At 30.7% G+C, this 22,754-nt stretch overlaps 1 protein-coding gene across 2 annotated transcripts in view; it reads right to left on the reverse strand.

Moving 5' to 3' along the window:
* Positions 1-22,250, reverse strand: part of LOC132753733 (pleckstrin homology domain-containing family G member 4B-like) — a gene marked incomplete at its 5' end in the record, with an annotated part of 45,385 nt that extends 23,135 nt beyond the window's left edge. Inside the window, 7 exon segments of one of the 2 annotated variants that reach the window (XM_060744239.1) lie at positions 4,291-4,429; positions 5,771-6,021; positions 7,072-7,188; positions 9,546-9,650; positions 16,874-16,891; positions 18,176-18,275; positions 22,127-22,250. In XM_060744239.1, the coding sequence (XP_060600222.1) occupies positions 4,291-4,429; positions 5,771-6,021; positions 7,072-7,188; positions 9,546-9,650; positions 16,874-16,891; positions 18,176-18,275; positions 22,127-22,250 (854 nt within the window). 2 annotated transcript variants of the gene reach the window in all.
* Between the last annotated feature and the right edge of the window lie 504 nt (positions 22,251-22,754).

The following is a 22,754-nucleotide window of genomic DNA, read 5'->3' on the forward strand; positions in this document are numbered from 1 at the left end:
GTTAATTCAATTGTAACAGAATAAAATCACAATATTGAAAATACACCTGAAATAACACAAGTTTTGCTATGACTAAAGACAAAACACTTTATTACATGCTTTTCGGTGGTTTATAGAAATATATCAGTGATATAAAACTGGTAATTTCACTTTTTGAAACAGTGAAATTACCACTTTGATAATTTCACTGTTTTGAATTTAAGCCCCTTACATTGTTTCAGTGAAAATACCAGCGTTGCACAGTACTGGCGTACCAACTTAATGACGTGACGTCGTAAATGACGTCACGTTGTATTATTTATTTGCGCGCGCTTTTCATTACAGTATTTAGATTTAATGTCTTTTTAAAACGTTTATTTGCATATAATAAAAAGAAAATTTGTTTAGTTTAGTGTAAGATTGAAATATATTTCACCTTGTGAACACCAAAAGTTCATATTTCACTCGTGGCTGCGCCACTTGTGAAATATACCTTTTGGTGCTCACTCGGTGAAATATATTCCGATCTTACACTGAACTAAACAAATATCCTCTATTTAATTCCATTAATTTTTGTTTATTTCCACGTTGCCAAGTTATGACACAACAAAATTATTTCCCCAACATCTGCAACACTTCCCAAAGTCTGCTATGATAGCAGGCTTTCAAAAAAAAAAACCTCTACCTCTTCTCTTATATCATCTTCACATGTAAAGGTTTCCAATAATGTAATAGTTATAAATAACTCTATGATTAATTTTTCTGGATTTTTTTTTCAAAAGAAAGCATATTTATAAATAATAAAATTTCTCAAAGAAAATTAGTTAGAACGTTTTATTTCTAAATCCTTAAATGCTAGAAAAACGTTAAAAAAGATCCTGTTGATCTGAATGTAAAAGTAAAACTCCAAAATTTGATATAATTTTTTTTTAACTTGTATTCTTTAAAAGTTTTGCATATTTTTGCAAAAAAAAAACAAAAAAAACAAACAAACAAACAAAACCATAAAAACAGAAATACAAGCAGTAAGATGTACAAAAAGTTATGATTAACTTATTCTGCCTTCGTAAAATCCCAAAAATGCTCTTCAATTTAAAATTCAAAGTATTACCTTCACATTGGCAAAAAAGAAATATTTCAGAAAAAAAAATTAATTTAATCCAAAAATTTTGAACTCAATCCAAAAAAGACATTTAAAACTGGAGCAATATCTATATTTTCATATCTATAAATGCTGAGTGAGCACAATAATTCAAGCCAGAAGAAAGAGCGAGCCTGAATAACTCAAGAGTCACCAATGAAGCCACCAAGAGTGGTTTATTTCTGAAGTTAATAGTACAAACAGTGTGACCAGCCAATATCATCATCTTATGAAAGCCTAACTCCACAAGAGCAAAAAAATAACTTTTTTATTATTGCTTTTTATTACTGTAAACCTATGGTGATATGAGGTTTTGCATTTTTATAATGTAGGTTCCTGTAAAACCTGTCAAAAATACTTAAGTAAATGCAGAGAAGAAAAGATGCTCCTTTGAGCAGAGAGGAAAAGATGTTATTTTATAATTTATGTTGAAAAAGTGGGAAAATATACAGCTTGTTAGACTTTAATTATATTAATAATTGACATTGAATTAAAATTTAAAAAAAAACAATACAAAATAAAAAAAATTTTTTTTGTAAAAACAGCATCATTCAATTTTGAAACCAATCACTGACAACAGATTTCTTTTTTTATTTTTATATGAGGCAAAACAGACAACCCATTTTGCCAAGGGCCAAGGAGGATATTTCAAATATATTGGCTGAAAATACAACCAATTTTAACAGCATTTCAAGCGATGATATGGATTTCCAATTCTGTTAATAAAGAAAACCTTGCAGTGACATAATAATTATATTACCAATTTGTAAAGGAAACGTAATTTTAAATGTTTGCCAAGTATAAACAAATCAGAAACTCTGATTCTACAGACTGGTCTTCAAAATCGTACTAGGATATTTTTCCACAACCAGTCTTATGTAGGACCCAGGAAATATTTCCAGGTTTACAGTAAAGGTCTATTAAATTATCAATTGGCAGGATCTTCCATCTATCATTAGGCCAGAAATTAACCTGAGCTACAAAGAACCTAGTGTTTCACTTACTAATATTTATCTGAGGTAATGATGTCCCTGATTAGATAAGTGATACTGATGAACAAGTACAAGATTTTTCATTTATCTTCTCATATTCCACCCCCCCCCAAAACACCCCCCCCCTTCTCTTTCTCCCTTTAAATCTCTATATAAATGCTTTTTTACTCATTGACTCATCCCAGCAAATGTTACCTCAATCTGTTTCAAGATCTAAAGATAATCTTACACAATTTTATGTTTGTTTAATATATTCCTAGAATGAATCATGTATACTTGTATTAACTCTTCAGTCAATGGGTACATAATTATAAAATTAACCAAATGATCATAATAAGACTATGTCTTTTATAATTAATGTACTTTTTAAATTTTGAAGATTTTACTCTTAAACTGCTGTAAATGAAATAAATCTTGAAATCCAATTCTTTGATTAGTCAATTTCAAAGAAGGTCCTTCAAAATTGACCAATCAGATTATAGAAACATTCTATAATTACTTTTGATTAAGTTTCTAAGTACACTGTATTCCTACATTAATTAATTTATTAATTACATTATTAGCCAACAGAAGAAAATTTTCTTTGTATCTTTCCTGTATATAATAATATTTGGATGCATTTTATTGCTTTGACCTAATTTCACCAATAATAATAATTTTCAGGAAGATCCCACACACAGTCTATTATGATCACATCAAACATTATAAAATAGATAGCATTCTAAGTTACACAGAAACTTAACCTTTTTCTTAAAGAAACAGGAGCCCTTGGTAATACAGTATGCCAAAATATAGAAAAACAAAAGCCTGGATAATGTAGAATAATTTCTGAGATCAAAAAGGGCCATAATTCTGTTTAAATCCATGTTAAGAGTTATGGACCTTGGGCAGTGACCTCCTATTATGCTCTCAATTCAGATGTGTGAAGTTTCAACCTATTTACTTTGGTAGTTTCAGAGATACCAACTTGCACATACAACTTAACCAAAATGTGATGCTGACGTCTTGGTGAATACAAAAGCTCTCCCTATCTTCCAATAGTCAAACTAATAAGAAAGTAAAATTCAAATTTTTCTACACTGATATTTGTTTCAATTTAATTCCTTTAGGTTTTTTTAAATCAAGTTATGGATTCTTTTTCTAAAACCAAAACAGTCAATCAAATAAAACATTGAGTCCATCTTACCCGAATGTTAGATTTCTTCTACAGTGTTTATTTTCTGATCAGTTGCAAATACTTTAGGCAAAACATCAAGTATCACACTCTGATGTTTACTTTACTCCCATAAATATTATTTTAGCACTACATTTAAGTTATACTCAATGTAAAGAGTTATTTCTTGGATCAACAGTTAAAAATTCTCCGATAAATTGCTTAAAATATAAAAACTAAGAAAATAGCCCTGCACTATTTTTTTTTCTGCATTATGTAATGTGAAACAAAGTTAATGACAGACTGGTAAAATTTCAAAATATTGTGAAATAGAAAACAGCAATAGACAATTTCTAAAAGTGGGGTGGGGGAGGGGTAGTCATTTAAGGGGGGTAGGGTGGGGAAAGGGGGTATTCAAGACAATTGGTTCCACCTTGGATATAACAATATGCGGATAAAACAACATAAATACATTGTATTTTACAGTCCACTGAATATTATCATCATCGAAGTTTACTGTACTTACATTAGGAGAAAACCAAATATTCTGAAGATTTGACTCGAAACAAAGAAACTCCAGGAATAGTTTACAAGATCTAATCAGAAAACAACCATTTTGCTTATCATTATCCTGAAAGATGCCATTTGCTAAAACATCCCTCACTAATTTCCGATAAATTGCTTCATAGTTTCATATGGGTCAAAGTCCTCTCAAGTTATTTGATTTTTCATATGATAAGCAATGCCAAATAAAAGAATGGATAATAGAAAAGGAATCTCTCAAAATAACAAGGGAAGTAACTTTACTGTTTTTATCACATCATTATGACTTTTCATTAAACTCCCTTAGAAAATGCAATATAATATAAAATATTAAATTTTGTTACGGGCATATGCAGTTTTCAAATTAAATTCGTTCAACAGTCTTAAGTTAGTCCTATAGTTTGTCTTAAGTCCTACGACATAAGATGCACACAAACAGAGCCCTGTATTCAAAGAGTTACAGAAACTTAAATAAACCCTACCTTATTGCACTCCTCATCAAAATCTTTCAACTGGTAACATTTTTCTAGGCGGGTGATCCGTGTGTCGGAGATTCTCATTAGACGTGAAATTGTGTCCTGCACATGACGGTATATACGTGTGATATCCTCCATGCCGTACCTAGAAAGCATTATAATCTTGATGATGTCAATCGTATTTATAATAGAATGTCTTTAAACAAATACATTGTATTAAGATCTGCTGACTGTATACCTTCTTTCACTGTGACCTTTCCATTTCTAACTATTTTGATTTAAAAAGTCCAGAAAAAATCTCAAATATTTTCATTTTTTTTTTTTTTAAATATGCATTTTCGTCTTATACACTTATGCGTGTTCATCAACTAGGGTCTGATACTTTGAACATCGGACAATATTGTTGAAATAAAATTTTATCTCACATTAAAAGCTGTTGCCAGTTTTGTGCTGGTCAAACTTCAAATTATTTCTAGTACATGTAATATAATAGGTCAACAACAGCCTGACCGAGCTAAATTTTATTAATTTTTTTTAACCTACATGCAATGAGATAGAAAATAGTATCTGAAAAATGAATTCATGTTCATGTTGAAACAGTTATAATGCCTAAGACATCAGCATACATAGAGCAACTTTTTCTACCTCCCAAATTTAAATATGAAGAGTCTTACACAAATAATGTAAACCCCAATCCTCCCCCACCCCGCAGAATCTAAAAAACTGAAAATTACTTACTAGAAGAAGAAATGAATATCAGAATTGTTAATCAATGGTATACAGTATCAATAGTTCATTTGTAAAAAGACCTTCACCCTGAGAGTTAAAGTTAGACACCTTTGAATACCAACATGTACATGATATTGTATTATATCAAGTTTAAATGAGTATCTCAGAAATTAGCACTAAATGACTTCTATGTTAACGTTTTTATATAAACTGCTATTTTTCATTCACAAGTTAAGAAAAACTGTGAAATCTGTGAAAATGAGTACTTTTTCAATTCTTTTTTATTGCAATTTGCTTGTTTTATGAAATGAAATTTTTATTGAACTTGACACAGGTTTAGACTTTTAAGACACATTAATAAGAAATTGTATGCATATCAATTTAGGCTCTAGAATGTTGACTGACAACTTTTATTCTCATATCCAATGGACAATTCTAGAAATGTGATTTTACGTCACACCAACACAGTAAAGGACATATGGCGACATTCCAGCTTACTGCTCGAAGAAGTTCTTAGGTGCTCTCCTGTCCATAATTTCAGGTTTGAACAGGCATCTGAGTAGAACCACTGACGTCCCGTAAGCTAGCTTGATAGCTTCTTTACATGAAAAAATCTAATGTCCCTGGCGGGATTCAAACCCACAGCGGTGAGGGGCAAAAGTGGTTTGAAGTACTAGAAATGAAAGCTGGACAAGTCCAGTTATGGAATTAAGAAAGGTAAATGGTTAGTTACCACTGATACATTGTAAACACTAACCTATAATCGTCTGTATGTCCGATATTTACTTCCTCACGCTTCAGTGACTGCAACATGGCATCGCCCTCATTCTGCAGACGTTTAACACGAGGATCTTCAAACGTGGCTTTAATGAGATTCTCGTGATGGTCAACGAGATGTGACGCCTCCTTAGCTGACACTGGCACTTGATCGACAACGGATAACTCTTGGATAACGTTGACAAGATATCTGGCAACAGACCGACAACTGGCAAGAAACGGATCTAATCTCTGTAAAACAAATATAAGTAATCATTATTATCATATTCACTGTTTCAAACACAACCTTGATTGAAATAATTCCTGGAACAATTTATAAAGTTCTTCAATTTATGAATCTTCGAACACTCAAGATATCACATGGAACACATAAGACTGTGTGACGTATATCATTAAATAACATTTACCCCAGAACAAATGTTACAATATTACCATATACAATAAATCTTCCATTTTCGACTGATAAAGAATAACACAAATATGAAATTATTTAGAACTTTATCAAATATCTAAATATTCAATGGACTTGCAACATACGTTTTCCATGACGAAATTTGTTCAAACTGTCTGCATAAAGCCTGATATTTGATGTTAATGTAACTAAATGGTATTTTACATGCATATGACATTCTAAAACAAGTGCAGTATGCAAATATCATTTGTTAACATTACGAGTATACATTCCATTTGAGGTGCATACTTATTTAATCACTACATTTGAATATTATTCACATTAAATCATACCAAAAAATTTAATACCATCCAATCCATTCATGAAATAGACAATAGACACATTGAAGTTTCTGATTTTACTACATTGATATGATGTGTTTATTTATAGATATAGATGTATTTAAATCCATGTGCACAGGAAGGTCAGTACCAAATATAATGCACAGGGCAACAGCAAAGGTCTTTCTTTACCATTTAAACTTGAAGAGCAGATTGAGGTGGCCTGGTCAGGTTATGATATCTGCCTCTCAACCTAGAATTTTGGGTACTAGATGGACTAAGACAACCACCATGACTCGACATATAAATATGTAGATTTTCAAATTCACCAACTTTTCAGCACGCGGAAATATCCACTTATACAGTCATCTTGAATCTTCATTAAAATCAAGCTAAAACAAAATATGTTATGATGGTAGTAAAGCCTGGAAGCAGCCGTATGTCAACAAAGTTGGGGTATCTAACAGACTAATACCAGTCCTGGACAAATATTTAAACACAAAAAGCTTTAAGAACAAAATTTGCGACATGTGTAAGATGTTAACGTACCATATGAAAACGTATCCAATCATCATGATTATACTGGAACGAGCCCTCCAGTACTGGTGGCAACTGGTCAGCCGATATGTATGAACTGAGAAGACTATTAGACAGTAATAGATCTATCTGTAATTGTAAAGACATAATTGATAATATTTAGATATTCATTTAAGAATTACAGTATTCTACAACAAAATATGACATTCATTAAAGAAACAACAACTATGATCACCACAGAGAACAACTCATAACGCATTTTTCAACATTTCAACATCATTTCTGTTTAACTATGTACAAAAGCCAATAAATTAAAGAAAAATTTCACAAAATAAAATATATTATGTTGACAATTACTGTATCTTCCAAAAGATCATACAAATAACTAGCAGGTTTACATAATTTATGTATTTCTGAACAATATAAATTGATCAAGTTTTAAAGTAATAGGTAAGTTTTCTAAAGAAAGTTTATCACCAGTCCTCAAAAGTATTATTTTTAGCAAAGAAAAAATAACGGTAAACGCATGTATTACTGATCAACCTTTCAACCCTTGGCCTGCTGATGGTGACTAAATCTACCCAAACAACCAGTGCAAACCAAAAGATCGTCAAAGACTTTCTGTGCCTTATGATCTTTGGGTTTTCCTTTTTTTTGTTTTTCAGTCTTTAAAAATTTTAAAATTTTCCCCTAAAAATAAAAAAATTTTGCCCAATTGTAAATGGACAAATCTTTTTAAAAATTTTTGGGTTTTTAGACAAATAAAACATTCATTTACTAAAAACTTTAAACCTACATTTTTTATAATGAGCAAAAATAATTTTACAACTGCAAAATTTAAGGAACTTTTATCAATAAAAAAGACAGTTTAAATTGGGCCAGTTTGTAAATTTTAAATTTTGTCCAGGTGTAACTGCCCCTTTTTAAAATTACACTATGTAGAAAAGTTTGACATCAAATAAAAATAAACTCCCTACTTTTTGTCAAAATAAAATAAATCACTTAAGTCAAGTTTAATTTAAGGTTGTATTGAAATTTACTCCTTTTGGAAATTTTAAAATCCTATTACAAATACATTAGATTTTGACACAAACCAAGTTTTAAGAAAAATAAAAAAAATTTTTCATGAAACTAGGTAATTTTAAATAAATCTAATTAAAACTTCCCACAATTTTAACACCTTAAAAAGGGTTTTTAAATAAAATTTTCATCCTAAAAATGAAAAAATGATTCGTTTATTCTACCATTCCCAATACAACCCCTCCCCCCCCACCTCTAAAAAAAAAAAAATTAATTCAACTTTATGACTCTTTTAATTGAAGAATTTATATTGGAGGAAAGAAAGGTCTTCAAGTGAAGAGTTTGTAATGGAGGAAAGAAAGGTCTTCAAGCTTGAGTTAACTTTCAGTAAAATTTTTTAATCTTTCCATTTTTTTTTTATTATATTGGACACTTGGAAAAAAGATCATTTAAGGCTAAACCACTTTTACTGACAACCTATCTTTTTTAATTAAAAAACTAAGAAAGAAACAATACAATCAGTTTCCCCTGCCCCAAAAAAGAAATAAACTTCAACGGGGAACTGTAACAAGAGGGAATTGTCTTAAATTTATAAAATTTTTATAAAAAATTATCCCACTGTCCTTGAAATTATCACTATTCTTTCAGTGTTACGGTTGAAAAATAAGTATAATCAACATCTTTTTTAATTTTCTTTATACTTTTTTTTTGGGGGTTTTTTAATGTGCTCCATATTTAGAAATGCCAAGGACATCCGAAAATTAAATAAATTTATTATGGTTTTTTAAGTCAACTCAACTAATTGGGTAATAATACAATTATGGGGAAAAAACAAAGGGGGCATTTTAAAGATTTAAACGCATTTTTTTTTTAATAAATCTGATATTATTGTGTTTGAAATTTTTCAAATAAAAGTTTGAAATTGCTTAAAAAAAAGTGTTTGCTATAGTTTTTATGAAATAGTATTTATGTATTGGATAACAAAAAACAATAAATGTCCAGTCTTGAGTATTTGTAGTTTTCCCTCTTGATCACAGCAGCGTGCCACATTTAATTCACCAGAGCACAATTCAGCCACTGTACCGTACCCTGGCAACCCACCAGTTGCCTTCACTTAACACTGTGAAAAGCTAGTTACTTATGTACATACCAGAAGAGTGATACAATGAGAATGACCATAGAAGATTTCTTGATCAATCAAAGCAAAATTGACAAGCACCGTCCAGGAATCAAACCTGGATCGCCCTATTCACAATCTAATGCTCAGCCAATTGAGCTTACTGAATAGCACAATATCTTGTCTTTAAATAGGTAAAAGCTTATATCTCACACCAGAGACATAGATATCTATGTCTCTGCTCACACTAAGAACAATGCTCACTCATAGGTTATGTTTCTTAAATTATGACACATAAAGTTTAACTATTCATAAAATCAATGTATATAAAAATGATGACAATTTATACCTGGAATGAGGCGTGGACGTCGTATATAGGAGATTTCAGCACCAATGACTGTGTATGTTTGTCCGCTAACAAATGTACTACTGAGATAGCCTGTGGAATATTGCCCTGAAGTAAAAGAGAAACACTGTAAATAACTATTGTCCATGTGGAATATTCCTTTGAAGTAAAAGAGAAACACTGTCAATAACTATTGTCTATGTGGAATATTCCCCAGAAGTAAAAGAGAAACACTGTCAATAACTATTGTCCATGTGGAATATTCCCATGAAGTAAAAGAGAAACACTGTCAATAACTCTGGTCCATGTGGAATATTCCCCTGAAGTAAAAGAGAAACACTGTCAAAAACTATTGTCTATCTGGAATATTGCCCTGAAGTAAAAGAGAAACACTGTAAATAACTATTGTCTATATGGAATATTGCCCTGAAAAATAAAAGAGAAACACTGTCCATAACTATTGTCTATGTGGAATACTGTAAACCAATTTATATTCGCGAATACAAATTTTCGCGTTTTGCCGAGGTCGGACATATTCGCGAATATTAATTTCCGCGTTTTCTTTATTTCCGAAAAAAAAAAATTCGCGGATTGGAAAGTCCGATGGGGCCGTAAAATCCATTAGCCGACTATTAATTTTCAATAATTGAGGTCATTATTGGTGTCTTAAATGGGATTAACAATGCGCTAGCCTTATATTGTATTGGTAAGTGAATTGTGATCACAATTCAGCAAAACATTTTCTCTATATATGTACATGTACGCATCGTTCGTCTTCATTTCTTAACATTAACATTAACATGTCGTTAAAAGGGTGGTTGATAAAAAATAAACCCTCAGAATGCAGGGATGTTTCGGCATCGTTTTTGCCTGATCATGATCTGGAAAGCACACCAGAAAAGAAAAAAATGACTAAAGCGGCAAACGAAGCTGTATTTGAAATTTTATCACCAAAGAGTGGTGTAAAGCGTAAACGTGAAAGTTACGGACATTATGATAGTGAACAGAGAGCAAAGATTGCCAAATATGCGTGTGAACATGGAAATGCAAGTGCGGTGCGACATTTTTCGAAAGTTCTTGAGAGATCCATAAATGAGAGCACGGTGCGTTACATAAAAAAGCAATATCTGGAAACTGTTAAAAAAAAATACTGAAACAAACGTCGTTACATTGCCTGCTGGTAAACGTGGAAGACCGACACTCCTTGGGAAATATGAGAGCGATGTTCTGGATTATATTAAAAAGTTAAGACAGTCCGGATCTATTGTTAATAAGCATATTCTTCTTGCTGGAGCAACTGGTATTGTTCAGGAAAAATCTAAACATTTATTGAGAGAAAATGGAGGACCCTTAAATTTTGATCGCCCATGGGCAGAATCGTTTCTAAGGAGGCATGGGTTTGTTCGCCGGAAGGGCACGAAAGCAGCTAGAAAACTGCCGTTTGACTTTGATGAGCAAAAGTCAGAATTTGTTTCCAGTATTGACAAGATTGTGTCGGATTCAAACATCCCTGATGATCTAATACTGAATTTCGATCAAACCAACATTAGCATAGTACCATGTGGTAACTGGACTATGGAACAACAAGGTAAATTAATTTCAACATCTTATTTTCAAAAAATATTTATATTTTGTACCAACAGTTTAATTATTTAGAAAAGTCTTTAAGAAATTAAAAAAAAAAAATCTTCTCCAATCAGGGATCGAACCCACGCCGAGAAAATTATGTTATTTAAGTCCGCAATCTAACCAATTGAGCTACACAGGCTGTTAAGTTTGACAGGTAAAAATCGATACTAGTATGAATCCATCTTGTACTTCACTGTTTGTAATTATGTACACCGAATAGCCTTTTGTGATGCTCGATAGGTTTTTACCACCTTTGTCTCAAACAATTATTTTATAGGATCCAAAAAACAATAGCCTTTTGTGATGCTCGATAATTTTCCCACTTTTGTCAAACCATTTATTCAAACATTTATTTATAGGGTCCAAACAGGTCGAGGTCACTGGACTTGAGGACAAAAGGCAAATTACTGCACTTCTCACCTGTACTAAAAGCGGTATTCTACTGCCTCCACAACTTTTGTACCAGGGGAAAACAGAGGTCTGTCACCCAGATGTTACGTTTCCGGAAGGATGGGACATATGGCATTCCGAAAATCATTGGTCGAACGAAAGCACCATGCTTAGATTTGCAGAAAATATTCTCATCCCATATGTTCGCGAAACCAGGGATCGGTTGGATCTTGCTTTAAAACAACCAGCTTTAGCGATTTTTGATGTGTTTGCTGCCCATAGAGTTCAGTCCTTTATTGATAAGTTAACCAAAGCTGGTATTCGCATTCGATACGTACCAGGTGGATGTACTGGGGAATTACAGCCCCTAGATTTATCAGGAAATGCGCAGCTCAAAGAAAATGTGAAAAAGCAGTTTACTAGCTGGTATGCAAATGAGGTATCTGCACAATTGTGTAAAAAAGACATAAAAGACATAAACATCGATCTGCGCCTGTCCCTCATCAAACCACAGCATGCAAAGTGGCTAATGAATGCCTTTGACTCTGTAAAAGACAATTCAGAGCTCTTCCAGCTCGGCTGGAAAAAAGCTGGACTTCTAAAATAAGCGCGAGTACTTTGTAGGCATAATTATACTTTAATATTATAGAAGTGTAAGATACTTAAAGCTGACACATGCTCCGTGTAGTACCCTGTACGGAACGTGATTGACAATAGGCCTACTAGTGTTTAAAATGTGGATGTTTATTTTGTTTGTTATATTGACATAGAGTTCTTTTGATATTTATAAAATAGTAGTATAAAATAGTAGTAGTTAACTTAGTTTGTGTTTCATGGCTTTATGGCAATATTCATAACAATTCATTACTTCCTACAGGTGCCCGTAAAATTCGAATATATCCGGTCAAGTAGCTTTGCATGAACAGTGTCTAAAATAAAAATTTCTCTCCAATTTATTCGCGAAATCGTGCGGACTTATTCGCGAATACAAATATTCGCGCTTCGTGGCCATCCGCAAATAAAGCGAATATTAATTGGTCGCGAATATTCGTTGGGTTACAGTATTCCCCGGAAGTAAAAGAGAAACACTGTCAATAACTATTACCTATGTGGAATATTTGCCTGAAGTAAAAGAGAAACACTGTCCATAACTATTGTCTATGTGGAATATTCCCCGGAAGTAAAAGAGAAACACTGTCAATAACTATTACCTATGTGGAATATTTGCCTGAAGTAAAAGAGAAACACTGTCCATAACTATTGTCTATGTGGAATATTCACTAAAGTAAAAGAGAAACACTGTCAATAACTATTTCCTATGTGGTATATTCCCCCGATGTAAAAGAGAAACACTGTCAATAACTATTGTCTACTATTTTTTTCAACAAAATTATCTGTTCATAATTTGTAACATTCTATAATATTCATACATAATATCCACATTATTTTTCGAGACACGCCGCCACTCACGATAAAAGTTCACAAATGTCCTTCAAAGAACGAAAATCTGAACATGTGACAATAATATTTGTACTGTGTCTTAACTGGTCAGTTTGTTTTTTCCACGACAGTGACCTCAAACATACCTATCATCTTAGAAAGTTGTTAGACACACTATAAAAACCATGATGCATTAACTGTAACTATTAAATCATCTTTATTACACAGTATTCTTGAAATTAATTATGGGAAACTTGTCACAACACTATAAATCTCTGACCCATACGTTATCATCGAAAAATAACATTCCATACAGGTTAGCTACGTATATATCTATGCCTACATACCAACCATTTACTGACCAAATGACATACACGGTGGTGAAATAATAGATCTTAAATTTAAATTAAGTTCACGATTGCAATGATAAAGTTCAAGAATGCAACGATAAACTATGTTAATAGTTAATTTTGAATAATTCTGAAATGTTCTCAGATGGGATAATAAGCTAGGTTACATAATCTTTGTTCTTTTGAACTTTATGTTATATACAGCAAATTAACAGACAAAAGTTGTTTTATTACAAATCTATTACTTTTATATTATTAAAAGCTCTCATAATGTGTAAAACAATCCATATACAAACTTTCACATCAAACACTTAAATCCAATTTTATTGCTTAATTTCCAGTGGCTGCCTGTATATAAATAAAATAATATGCTAAATTTGTCTCGATTATAGTCTCTTATAAAACACTTCACAATAAATTATAATATAAATTATAATTCACTAATAAAGTCTCTTTATATCTAATTTATTTTTCCAGCTCTTAACAACAATTACCAATTAAAATTCCCATGCAAAAACAGCTTATCAAATGCATCTGTATAATCCCATGAAACACATTGATTTATAAAAGTCCATTCACCAGAATTGCTTGTAATTTCCTGTTTAGATTAAACAGTGCACACCATCTGTACCAAAAATCTCATTCACCATGTAACCTCACCTGTATGTCAATTAACAAGAATCACCTTCCTTCCCCCAATCTCTTTAACAAACAAACTGACATACAAACAGATCTGACAACTACAAGTACAGGTGTTTCCCAAATGTACACTCTACATTAGATTGCATGATCATTATAGGTACTTCCCAAAAATTTCACACTATCAATATGTCTAAAGTGTTGATAATAAACAATCACTAGAGATATAATCCCTGACATAATGGTATACTTATATTTCAACTTATCTTATTATGCATAAGGGTCTGAGATTTATTTGATAATCTTGACAAACTGTATAAATACATATGAATTACTTGTATTTCACATGTACTTAGGTCAGTTACCTTTAGGAAAAACATGTTGGTACTTCTCACAGATCAAGATGATCTCTTTTTATTTAATTTATTAGTTTATTAACCCTCCACCTAACTATTATTATTACTTTTTATTTTTCGTGAAGGGTGAAGTGGTTATTCAATTGAACCATTCTTGCACACCATTGCTCTTTGGTCAAAATTTCATTAATAAAAAGTTAGGAACTTCAAAATTATTTAAAATACTTGAAACTTACAGTATAAAGCCTCTGTCATTAACATTACATAGCTTGTCAGGAGTTAAAAGCTACACATTTACCAAAACATTATTCCATTCATTTAACAAATATAGAAAACAAAAATGAGTTAATTTCTTGTATAAGAGGTAAATTCTTATACTTATATAGAAATAAAAAGTTTTGTAAATATCATAATATATAATACAGCAAATTAAAAAAAAATCTTCTTTTACTAAAGCTTCCCTTTAACAACTCCCACTTCTAAATGTCACATAAAAAACAACTTGTCATCTTAATGTTAGAAGGGTCCCTCTTCCCACTCACAAAAATTTAATAAAATAAGATCATTTATTTCAACTATCAAACATGTCTTATAACAAATATAGCCATTCTCAAGTGTTTGCATGTAATATGTGCCCTGTATGAGTATGCAGTATTATATATAAACCGAGGACAGTGATTCTTTATTACAAAATATAAATAAATCAATTATCAAAAGTTTACAAAATAAACTGTCTGAATCAAAAATTAAAAAGAATAAACAGTTACTGTATGTTACTCCAACCACAATTAAAGTGGCAGAGTTCACTGGTTATAAACACAATTGTGAATTGAAGACTTGTTTTTCATTTTCTTTAACTTCAATGGCAGTATTAATAATTAAAAGCAACATTTTCCAAATATGTTAGAGAATTTTTTAAAAATTTACAATAAAGATGCCTGTCATAAAAAATAAACTTTTTTTCTCATACAAACTTAAATATTTTCGCTCAAAAGGCTATGAGACATATTATCAACATTTGTCTTTAAAGCAAAACTGCAAGTACAAAGTTTGTTCTGTAAAATTTTGAGATTTAACCTGTAAACATTACATCATAATTTAAATTATCATCAAACACCAGTCCTGTCACAGTATGATGTCGAATGACTCTGTAATTGTATTCAAAATATTGTTAAACAGGAAAATTCTAACTTGAAAACAACAGTTTGAATATCAATAACTTGAATAAGTATCACCATCTAAGTTCAATCATGGTGTTATCAAGTTATCACCCTAAAAATAATTTGTTTCCCCATATTTCAGATACACAATTAACTTAATAAATCACCTTTAAAAATACAAATTTCAGATACGCAATTAACTTAATAAATCACCTTTAAATATAGTTTGTTTCCCCACATTTCAGATACACAATTAACATAATAATCACCCTAAAATAGTTTGTTTCCCCACATTTAGATACACAATTAACATAATAATCACCCTAAAATAGTTTGTTTCCCCACATTTCAGATACACAATTAACTTAATAAATCACCTTTAAAATAGTTTGTTTCCCCACATTTGATACACAATTAACTTAATAAATCACCCTAAAATAGTTTGTTTCCCCATATTTCAGATACACAATTAATATAATAAATCACCTTTACTGAAGCTTCTTTAATAGGTTAAATGCTTTCCTTTTCAATTGGAAGTCTTTTTATAGAGTAAAACACGTCTATAATAACTGAGAATCTTTACAAAAACTATACTGAAAAAAATATCTATGAAAAAAAAAAAAACTTAAATAAATATTAAAAATAACAAACACAAGTGTCAGATGTGCTAAAATTGTGATAGTGGATTTACACATCTAGCTTTTTTCGTGCAAGAAATCTGTTACTACACACTTTTAATATTCTACTAAACTGTAAAGTGACTTGCACTCTCTTACTTGGATACATTTATTATTCTCTCATAATAAATTTTATTACAGTTAATTCCGCTAGTCATAACACGCAAAGCAAAATTAGCGACATATAGCATAAATGATGATATAAACACTTTCTGCCAAACAATGATTTAATACTTAATCTGGATTATCTAAATAATCTTATGGAACAGTGAATTAAATTCTGACTAATTAATTTAGTCATTTAACTCGCAAATAAGATAATGATAAATTTATCTGACTGATTAATCATATGTGAGAAGGATTGAGGAGAAGAAAAAATAATGCCATAAAAAGGAAAAAGTGTTTAAAAATGATAAGATACACTGGAATATAAGCATGAGGCAAGAAAATGCTTACATGGGATTTTTTTTGACAAAATAAAAGGAATTAAGAATTGAAGCTTTTACATAATCCATGTATAAAAAAGCTTTTGCATAAATTATCAGAAAATGCATGAAAAGAAATCCCCATAGCAAATTAAAATGAAAAAAATAAAAAAGATCATAAAATATTTGTAACAATGAAAAAACAAACAAACCTTACTACCAGACAAGCAAAAATGAAAATGCAGGTAAAATACAAAACAGTTACCTTCTCTTGTGCAAAGCCCTGCATTATAACATAAATAACAATAAAATCCCATTTCTTTATAATTATTATAAAGAACACAAATATAAATAATAATTTATAATTTCAAGCACAATAATTCTAAAAACAAAATCCAGTAAATTATAAATCAATGTATAACAAACAATTTCGCATAATTGAAGCATTTACTGATAAAATCTTCATGAACGTATGTCCAATATCTCCAGTTCAATAATATTTGGTTAACTTATAGGTTGACAAATAATCCTTTAAAAACAAAAAAAAACACCAACTAAATCACAAAAATAGATTTTTACCGATCTTGTAAAAATATTTATATCAGGGCACCATGATGTAAGCTAGGTTGCAATTGCACGCAGCGAGACAACCATAAAAAAATCAGAAAATGAAAAATTAATTTACCTTAAATTTCGATAATATCTTTTAATCATTCTGATAAGATCTTTGTTTACGTTCTGATCTAATCGGCCAGTCTTTATTCATTAAAATAGCCCATGAATTTGACTTCTTTCCAAAAGAGTGGATTACATAAACTTTTAGGACTTAAGTTACAAATTAATCCCTAAGCACTTTGTAATTAGGTGTAAGATAACTAAATTTGCCCACATGATTTGGGTAAACTCCAACAGAACAGAGTTAATTGTCTATAATCAGGCTGAAACAATATCAGTATCAACTTGTTACTTAAAATAGATCTCGCCAAATTAATCAAATAAGTATCAATAACTGTTTTTTTGATAATTATGTCATATTTTCAAGGATGAAGATTTTGAAAGAAATATTTAAACAGAGTAGCAAAAACGAAGGAAAATATTCATATTTGAAATGAAGAGATAGCATTGCTCAAAGTCATAACATTTTGTTGTTTTCAACTTTATTGAAAATCATTATTATTATTATTATAAATTAATAAGAGAAATTAACCAATCAAGAACCACACTTTTCGGTTAATGTCAAATACCTACACAACTTCCCAACATGAAACACTGCACTAACCGACAAGAAGACACTCAACTTGTGCTGAGCAATATTATTGGTGCAATGGTAAAGTAGATAGAGACTGTTAAATGTTGGAGAAGTCTTAATAAAGGACCATTTTTTTCACATAATACTCAGTCATTAATAATGAATTTCATACTAGTTTTTAATATGAGTGTTCATTTCACTTTGGATGGTCTGAACTTATAACTTAAGTGGGGATGTTAAGGCTAACCTAAATCTATTTTGAGTGGTATAAGGCCAGTTATTTTCACCAAAAGTTTTTGAAATATATAGATGTGTTACCTCAAAAAGATACAGTGATTCCAGTAGAGTGTTGATGGTGGATGCTGTAGATCCTCTTATATCAGCCACAATTGTCAGACCTCGACAGCGAACTGTTTCTCTGTAAAATGCATGAGAAATCATTGTTCATTCAACAAACAGGTAATGTTGCATCATAATTTCTGTACAATGCATGAGTAAGAACACTGTAAAAACTGGTAGCATAATAATGTTGCATCAGGAAATAGCTGTATTCAAACATTTTGTTGTATATCCTTCACTGTCTTTAAATTTTAATATTCTCAAAACATTTGAGTTTGAATGAAAAAATAAAATCTCTCTGTACACAACAGGCATCAAAAAGTTGAACCAAAAAAGGTTCTAGAAATGTTAAATATTCTCAGAGCAAATCTAATGCCCTAATTGTGAAATGTGAACCAAAATTTTGGAATCAAATACTGGCAAGCAAACTTGCCATTCAATATCTTCAAAAAAATGTAAAGAAAACTCTGCTGATTAAATCACCATAGATATTTAAATACATTTATATATGCCACATTAGACTTATTAAATAAACTGGTGGAAATCAATAAACTTGTCTGTTATCCAAGACACATATCGATGGCTCAGCGCAATACTGGTCTAACTGCTATTTTTGAAAATGTTCAGGAGAGACAAAAAACTGATTTTATTCAAAAATACTTATATTAGAAAATATTTTTTTGCTATGTTAACATTAATTATAATAAAAAATAATGCCATTTATATAATTTTTTATTAAAGTGTTACAAATTGTGTATTTTAGAGTTAGACCTTTATTGCGCTGAAATTCTGAGCGCAATACAAGACTAACTTGAGTTAGACTCAAATTCCCTCTTGCAATTTGGTAAAAGTGGTACAAATATTTGAGTTAGACCTGTTTTATGTTATATATTCTGATATAAATTTGAACAAAATTGTTTTGTTAATTTAAACATTGTTTAAAATATTTTGCAAGTCTGTAGAAGAACTTTACAAAGACTAAATCCTTTAATATTTTTCTATTAATATATCATGCTAGCTGACTTTAGATGAAAGTAAACTTCTATAATTCTTCTTTTTCAATTTGTTTGAGATTCAGATTTACTTAAGATCTTTTGCAGATTATCTGTGCAATAAATTTGAATTCTAAACAAAATCATATAGTGTTATGAACAGTAGTCATGAACAATGATGACTGACAATCCAGGTATATATTATGATATCATCAAAGTTTGAAAACAGGGATTAATGTACATTTTCTATAACTCACATTTGTACAAAGAAGAAACATTTTATTTTCTCAATGCACACCATTACCACCATTGGTGCTTAAATGCTGTGATTCCGATATTATTGTTATGCGCTAAATCTTAATGAATTTAATGTATGTGGTCCTCTTTTCTGATGATATAATCATTTATAAATATCAAATATTTTCAAAAATGAAAGCCGCTGTTAGACCATGCTTTTATTACATATTTTGTATTTACTTTCTCAACTGTTTAGAGTATACATTGTATTTTGAACATGAAATGTGCAAATTTTATGACATGATTTTTTTTTTTGAAAACTGTGCATAATATCTTAAGAAAAGTGTTTCATTTTATATATCAAAGTCATTTTACCTCTAAATTTTGACCAAATAACAAGAGGTTGTCAAACATATTTTAGAGAAAAAAGTAGGGCAGTACAACCCACTATCAGGGATTCATAGAACAAAGTATTGTTAGCACATGATATAATTCAGAATCATTTTTGTAAAGTTAGATGTTCTTTAAACACTTGCAACCACTTACTCATTAAGATATGAAAAAGCGCACACCTGAAAAGCACCATTTGCACACCTTAGATTAGCACTAAACAATTAGAATGGATAAATGTTTGAATTTTCTCATTGACACTGATACTATACCAAAAGCAGTTGATAGTCATTACATTTTTAATTTCATTAAATGATAGTCATTACATTTTTAATTTCATTAAATTTGATAGGTAAAATTAATGGCTTTTAGATCTAAAATGAAACATTTTTATCAACTTAAAGCTGTTTCTGCCACATAAGTCAAAGAGTTTTTGACAATTGCACTCTCGAAAATTCAATGGAGCTGTGTGATGTAAAAAATTATCAGAATACAAGTACTGTAAAGGTCATTATGATATATAAGTGTGCATATTTTAAATTTTTTCTGCACATATCACATCAGACAGAAAGATATTGTATCAATAATATAAGTATTTGTATCAATAATATAAGTATTGTGAAGAGTGTGATTTGCACATGTTGACACTATGTTGTTATTGTATTGTTTGTGTTAATTGGGTAAAGTTTATATTTCTAACACGACCCCCAATTTTCCCTATTGAACATAGAAGAACCGAAAGTATGTGTTATTATGCTATAAAATCACTGTTTGACGTTCTATATTTAGACGTGTGACGTTATCATTATACACGTGACGTAACCACTAAAAATGTGACGCGCGGACAATAAGACCGGAAACAAATCAGGGGCAATTTAGCTAAATATCAGGTTCGTGTTAATGTCGTGATATAATTTCTCGCATCCAAACTCCAAACAGTGATGTTAATGAGCAATAAAATCACAGTTTGGGATATATTATTTCTTAAATAACTTTACTTGATTAAAGAGAGTGATACAGAAGTAGACATACATAATTTAAAAGTAAAAACCCAAGAACGCCCTCAAACCTGAAATTGTTCATTGTGTTACAGGCCAAGTTTGATTTGGCAGTGAAACAATGTACAGTCTACCCCCTTACACCATCTTAAGCAGAACACTTTATATAAATATGAACAAAGTGTAAAATTAAGAATTAGGAAATCTCAGCATATGATTAAACAAAGGTCAAATTAATAAAAAAAGGAATTTTTAGAGGGGGATCAGAGGTTATGAATCCACTAGTGTTATTTTCCATTTTAAATGTGTGCATGAGAAACATACACTGGCTTTTACTAAATTGTACAAAAATGATAGTTTCAACTACACTTTATGTTAATAATACAGTATGAGTATGATGTAATGACTTCAAAGACAAAATAAATGTTTAATTGTGACACTAAATTATTATTAATTTTTTTCAAGATTTTTCGTTTACAGTTACTTGTACATGATATGTAATTGGCTAATATTTTGCGAATAATACAAAGGCAAATAATTTCTAGTGTTTTCATGAATTCTCGCATTCTTTATAACACATTTCAATGGGATATGCATATTATTCTCTACCTGGAAATGAAACATTCAAGGTCTAACTCAAGCATTTTTGAGGAAAATTGATATATTAGACATCGTAATAAGAGACCAACTCAAGTTAGACCTATATTGCACTGACAAAATTGAACTACCTGAGATAGACTTTTATTTTAAATGTAAATAAAAAAGGCAAAAAAAGCATAAATTACCCTAAAATTTTTACAGAATGTGTATTTGACCTTACATTATCAAAATATGTAAAAAGGTGATTTTTGGTAAAAATGTCACTTAGACCAGTATTGCGCTGAGCCATCGATATTTTCTCTTTCATTCTGTCAATTCAATACACATTACAAAAAAAATGTTTCTAGCTTTGATGTGTAAAGTATTACATAGTTTTATATAGAGGAAGTAACAAGTTCACTTAAGGTTAATTTGTAATCATAATAAGCTGAATAAAGAATCCAGCTTTTGTTTGACAGTCAATTTAACAAGCGTCCATTCTTAATTTCTCGGATTATAAGAGATACATATTGCTTCCCTTAGACTGGTTAGTGGCAACAGATTGATGACAATATCTGTCATAAAATGCGCTACAATGATCCCATTAAATAGCATGCGACTCAACTCGGGTACCCCCTAGTAGTTTTTTTCTTCAAAACAACTTTTTTACATGAAAATAGTGACAGATTAAAAGTATAATTATCAAAAACAACTATTTTGTTTTAAGTTCACACCTTGGTACAGAGTAGTAATACATGATGAGTCGAGCAAGGTCTGTACTGTTGAACAATTGATTCTTCCACAAGGAACTACTTGTAAATATCAACAGGACCGCATTACCATCCAAATCCCGACAACCTGAAAATAAAATGTGCACAATTATAAATATCCATGTAGGTAATGAAAACTGCTGTGTCAGCAGAAACGAAGGTAATTAGGGAGGGTAAGCGACAGTTTAAAAGCCGAGCCCTTACCTGGCATAACAACTGCTATCAGGGCTACCTTACTTCTTATCATATCACAGTTTAGTTCTGTACAATCTAGACATCATTGGCTGCTGATCAGTGACCTACCATACATTTTGGTACAAAATTTCTTCCTTTAGCCGATCAAACTCTATGGATATTTCATGGAGGTGAATTCTCATCACTTTGTGTTTTCAAAATTAATTTATACTTGAAAGCGGAAGCTACTTGTTTGTTTGTGAAAGGATGAATGGACCCTATATTGCCTAGACCTCATATGTTGGTGCTCATCTAAGCAATTTTCATTGTTGTCCTATTGCAACTTTCAGTACTCACAGTCTTCCAAGTTTAAAGTATCTTAAGATAGGTTAATCTGCATTCTTAGTAATGAATATAT

This window comes from Ruditapes philippinarum, unplaced genomic scaffold (genome assembly GCF_026571515.1).
Source record: "Ruditapes philippinarum isolate M1 unplaced genomic scaffold, ASM2657151v2 ctg653_1_1_1_1, whole genome shotgun sequence".
Classification (NCBI taxonomy): domain Eukaryota; kingdom Metazoa; phylum Mollusca; class Bivalvia; order Venerida; family Veneridae; genus Ruditapes; species Ruditapes philippinarum.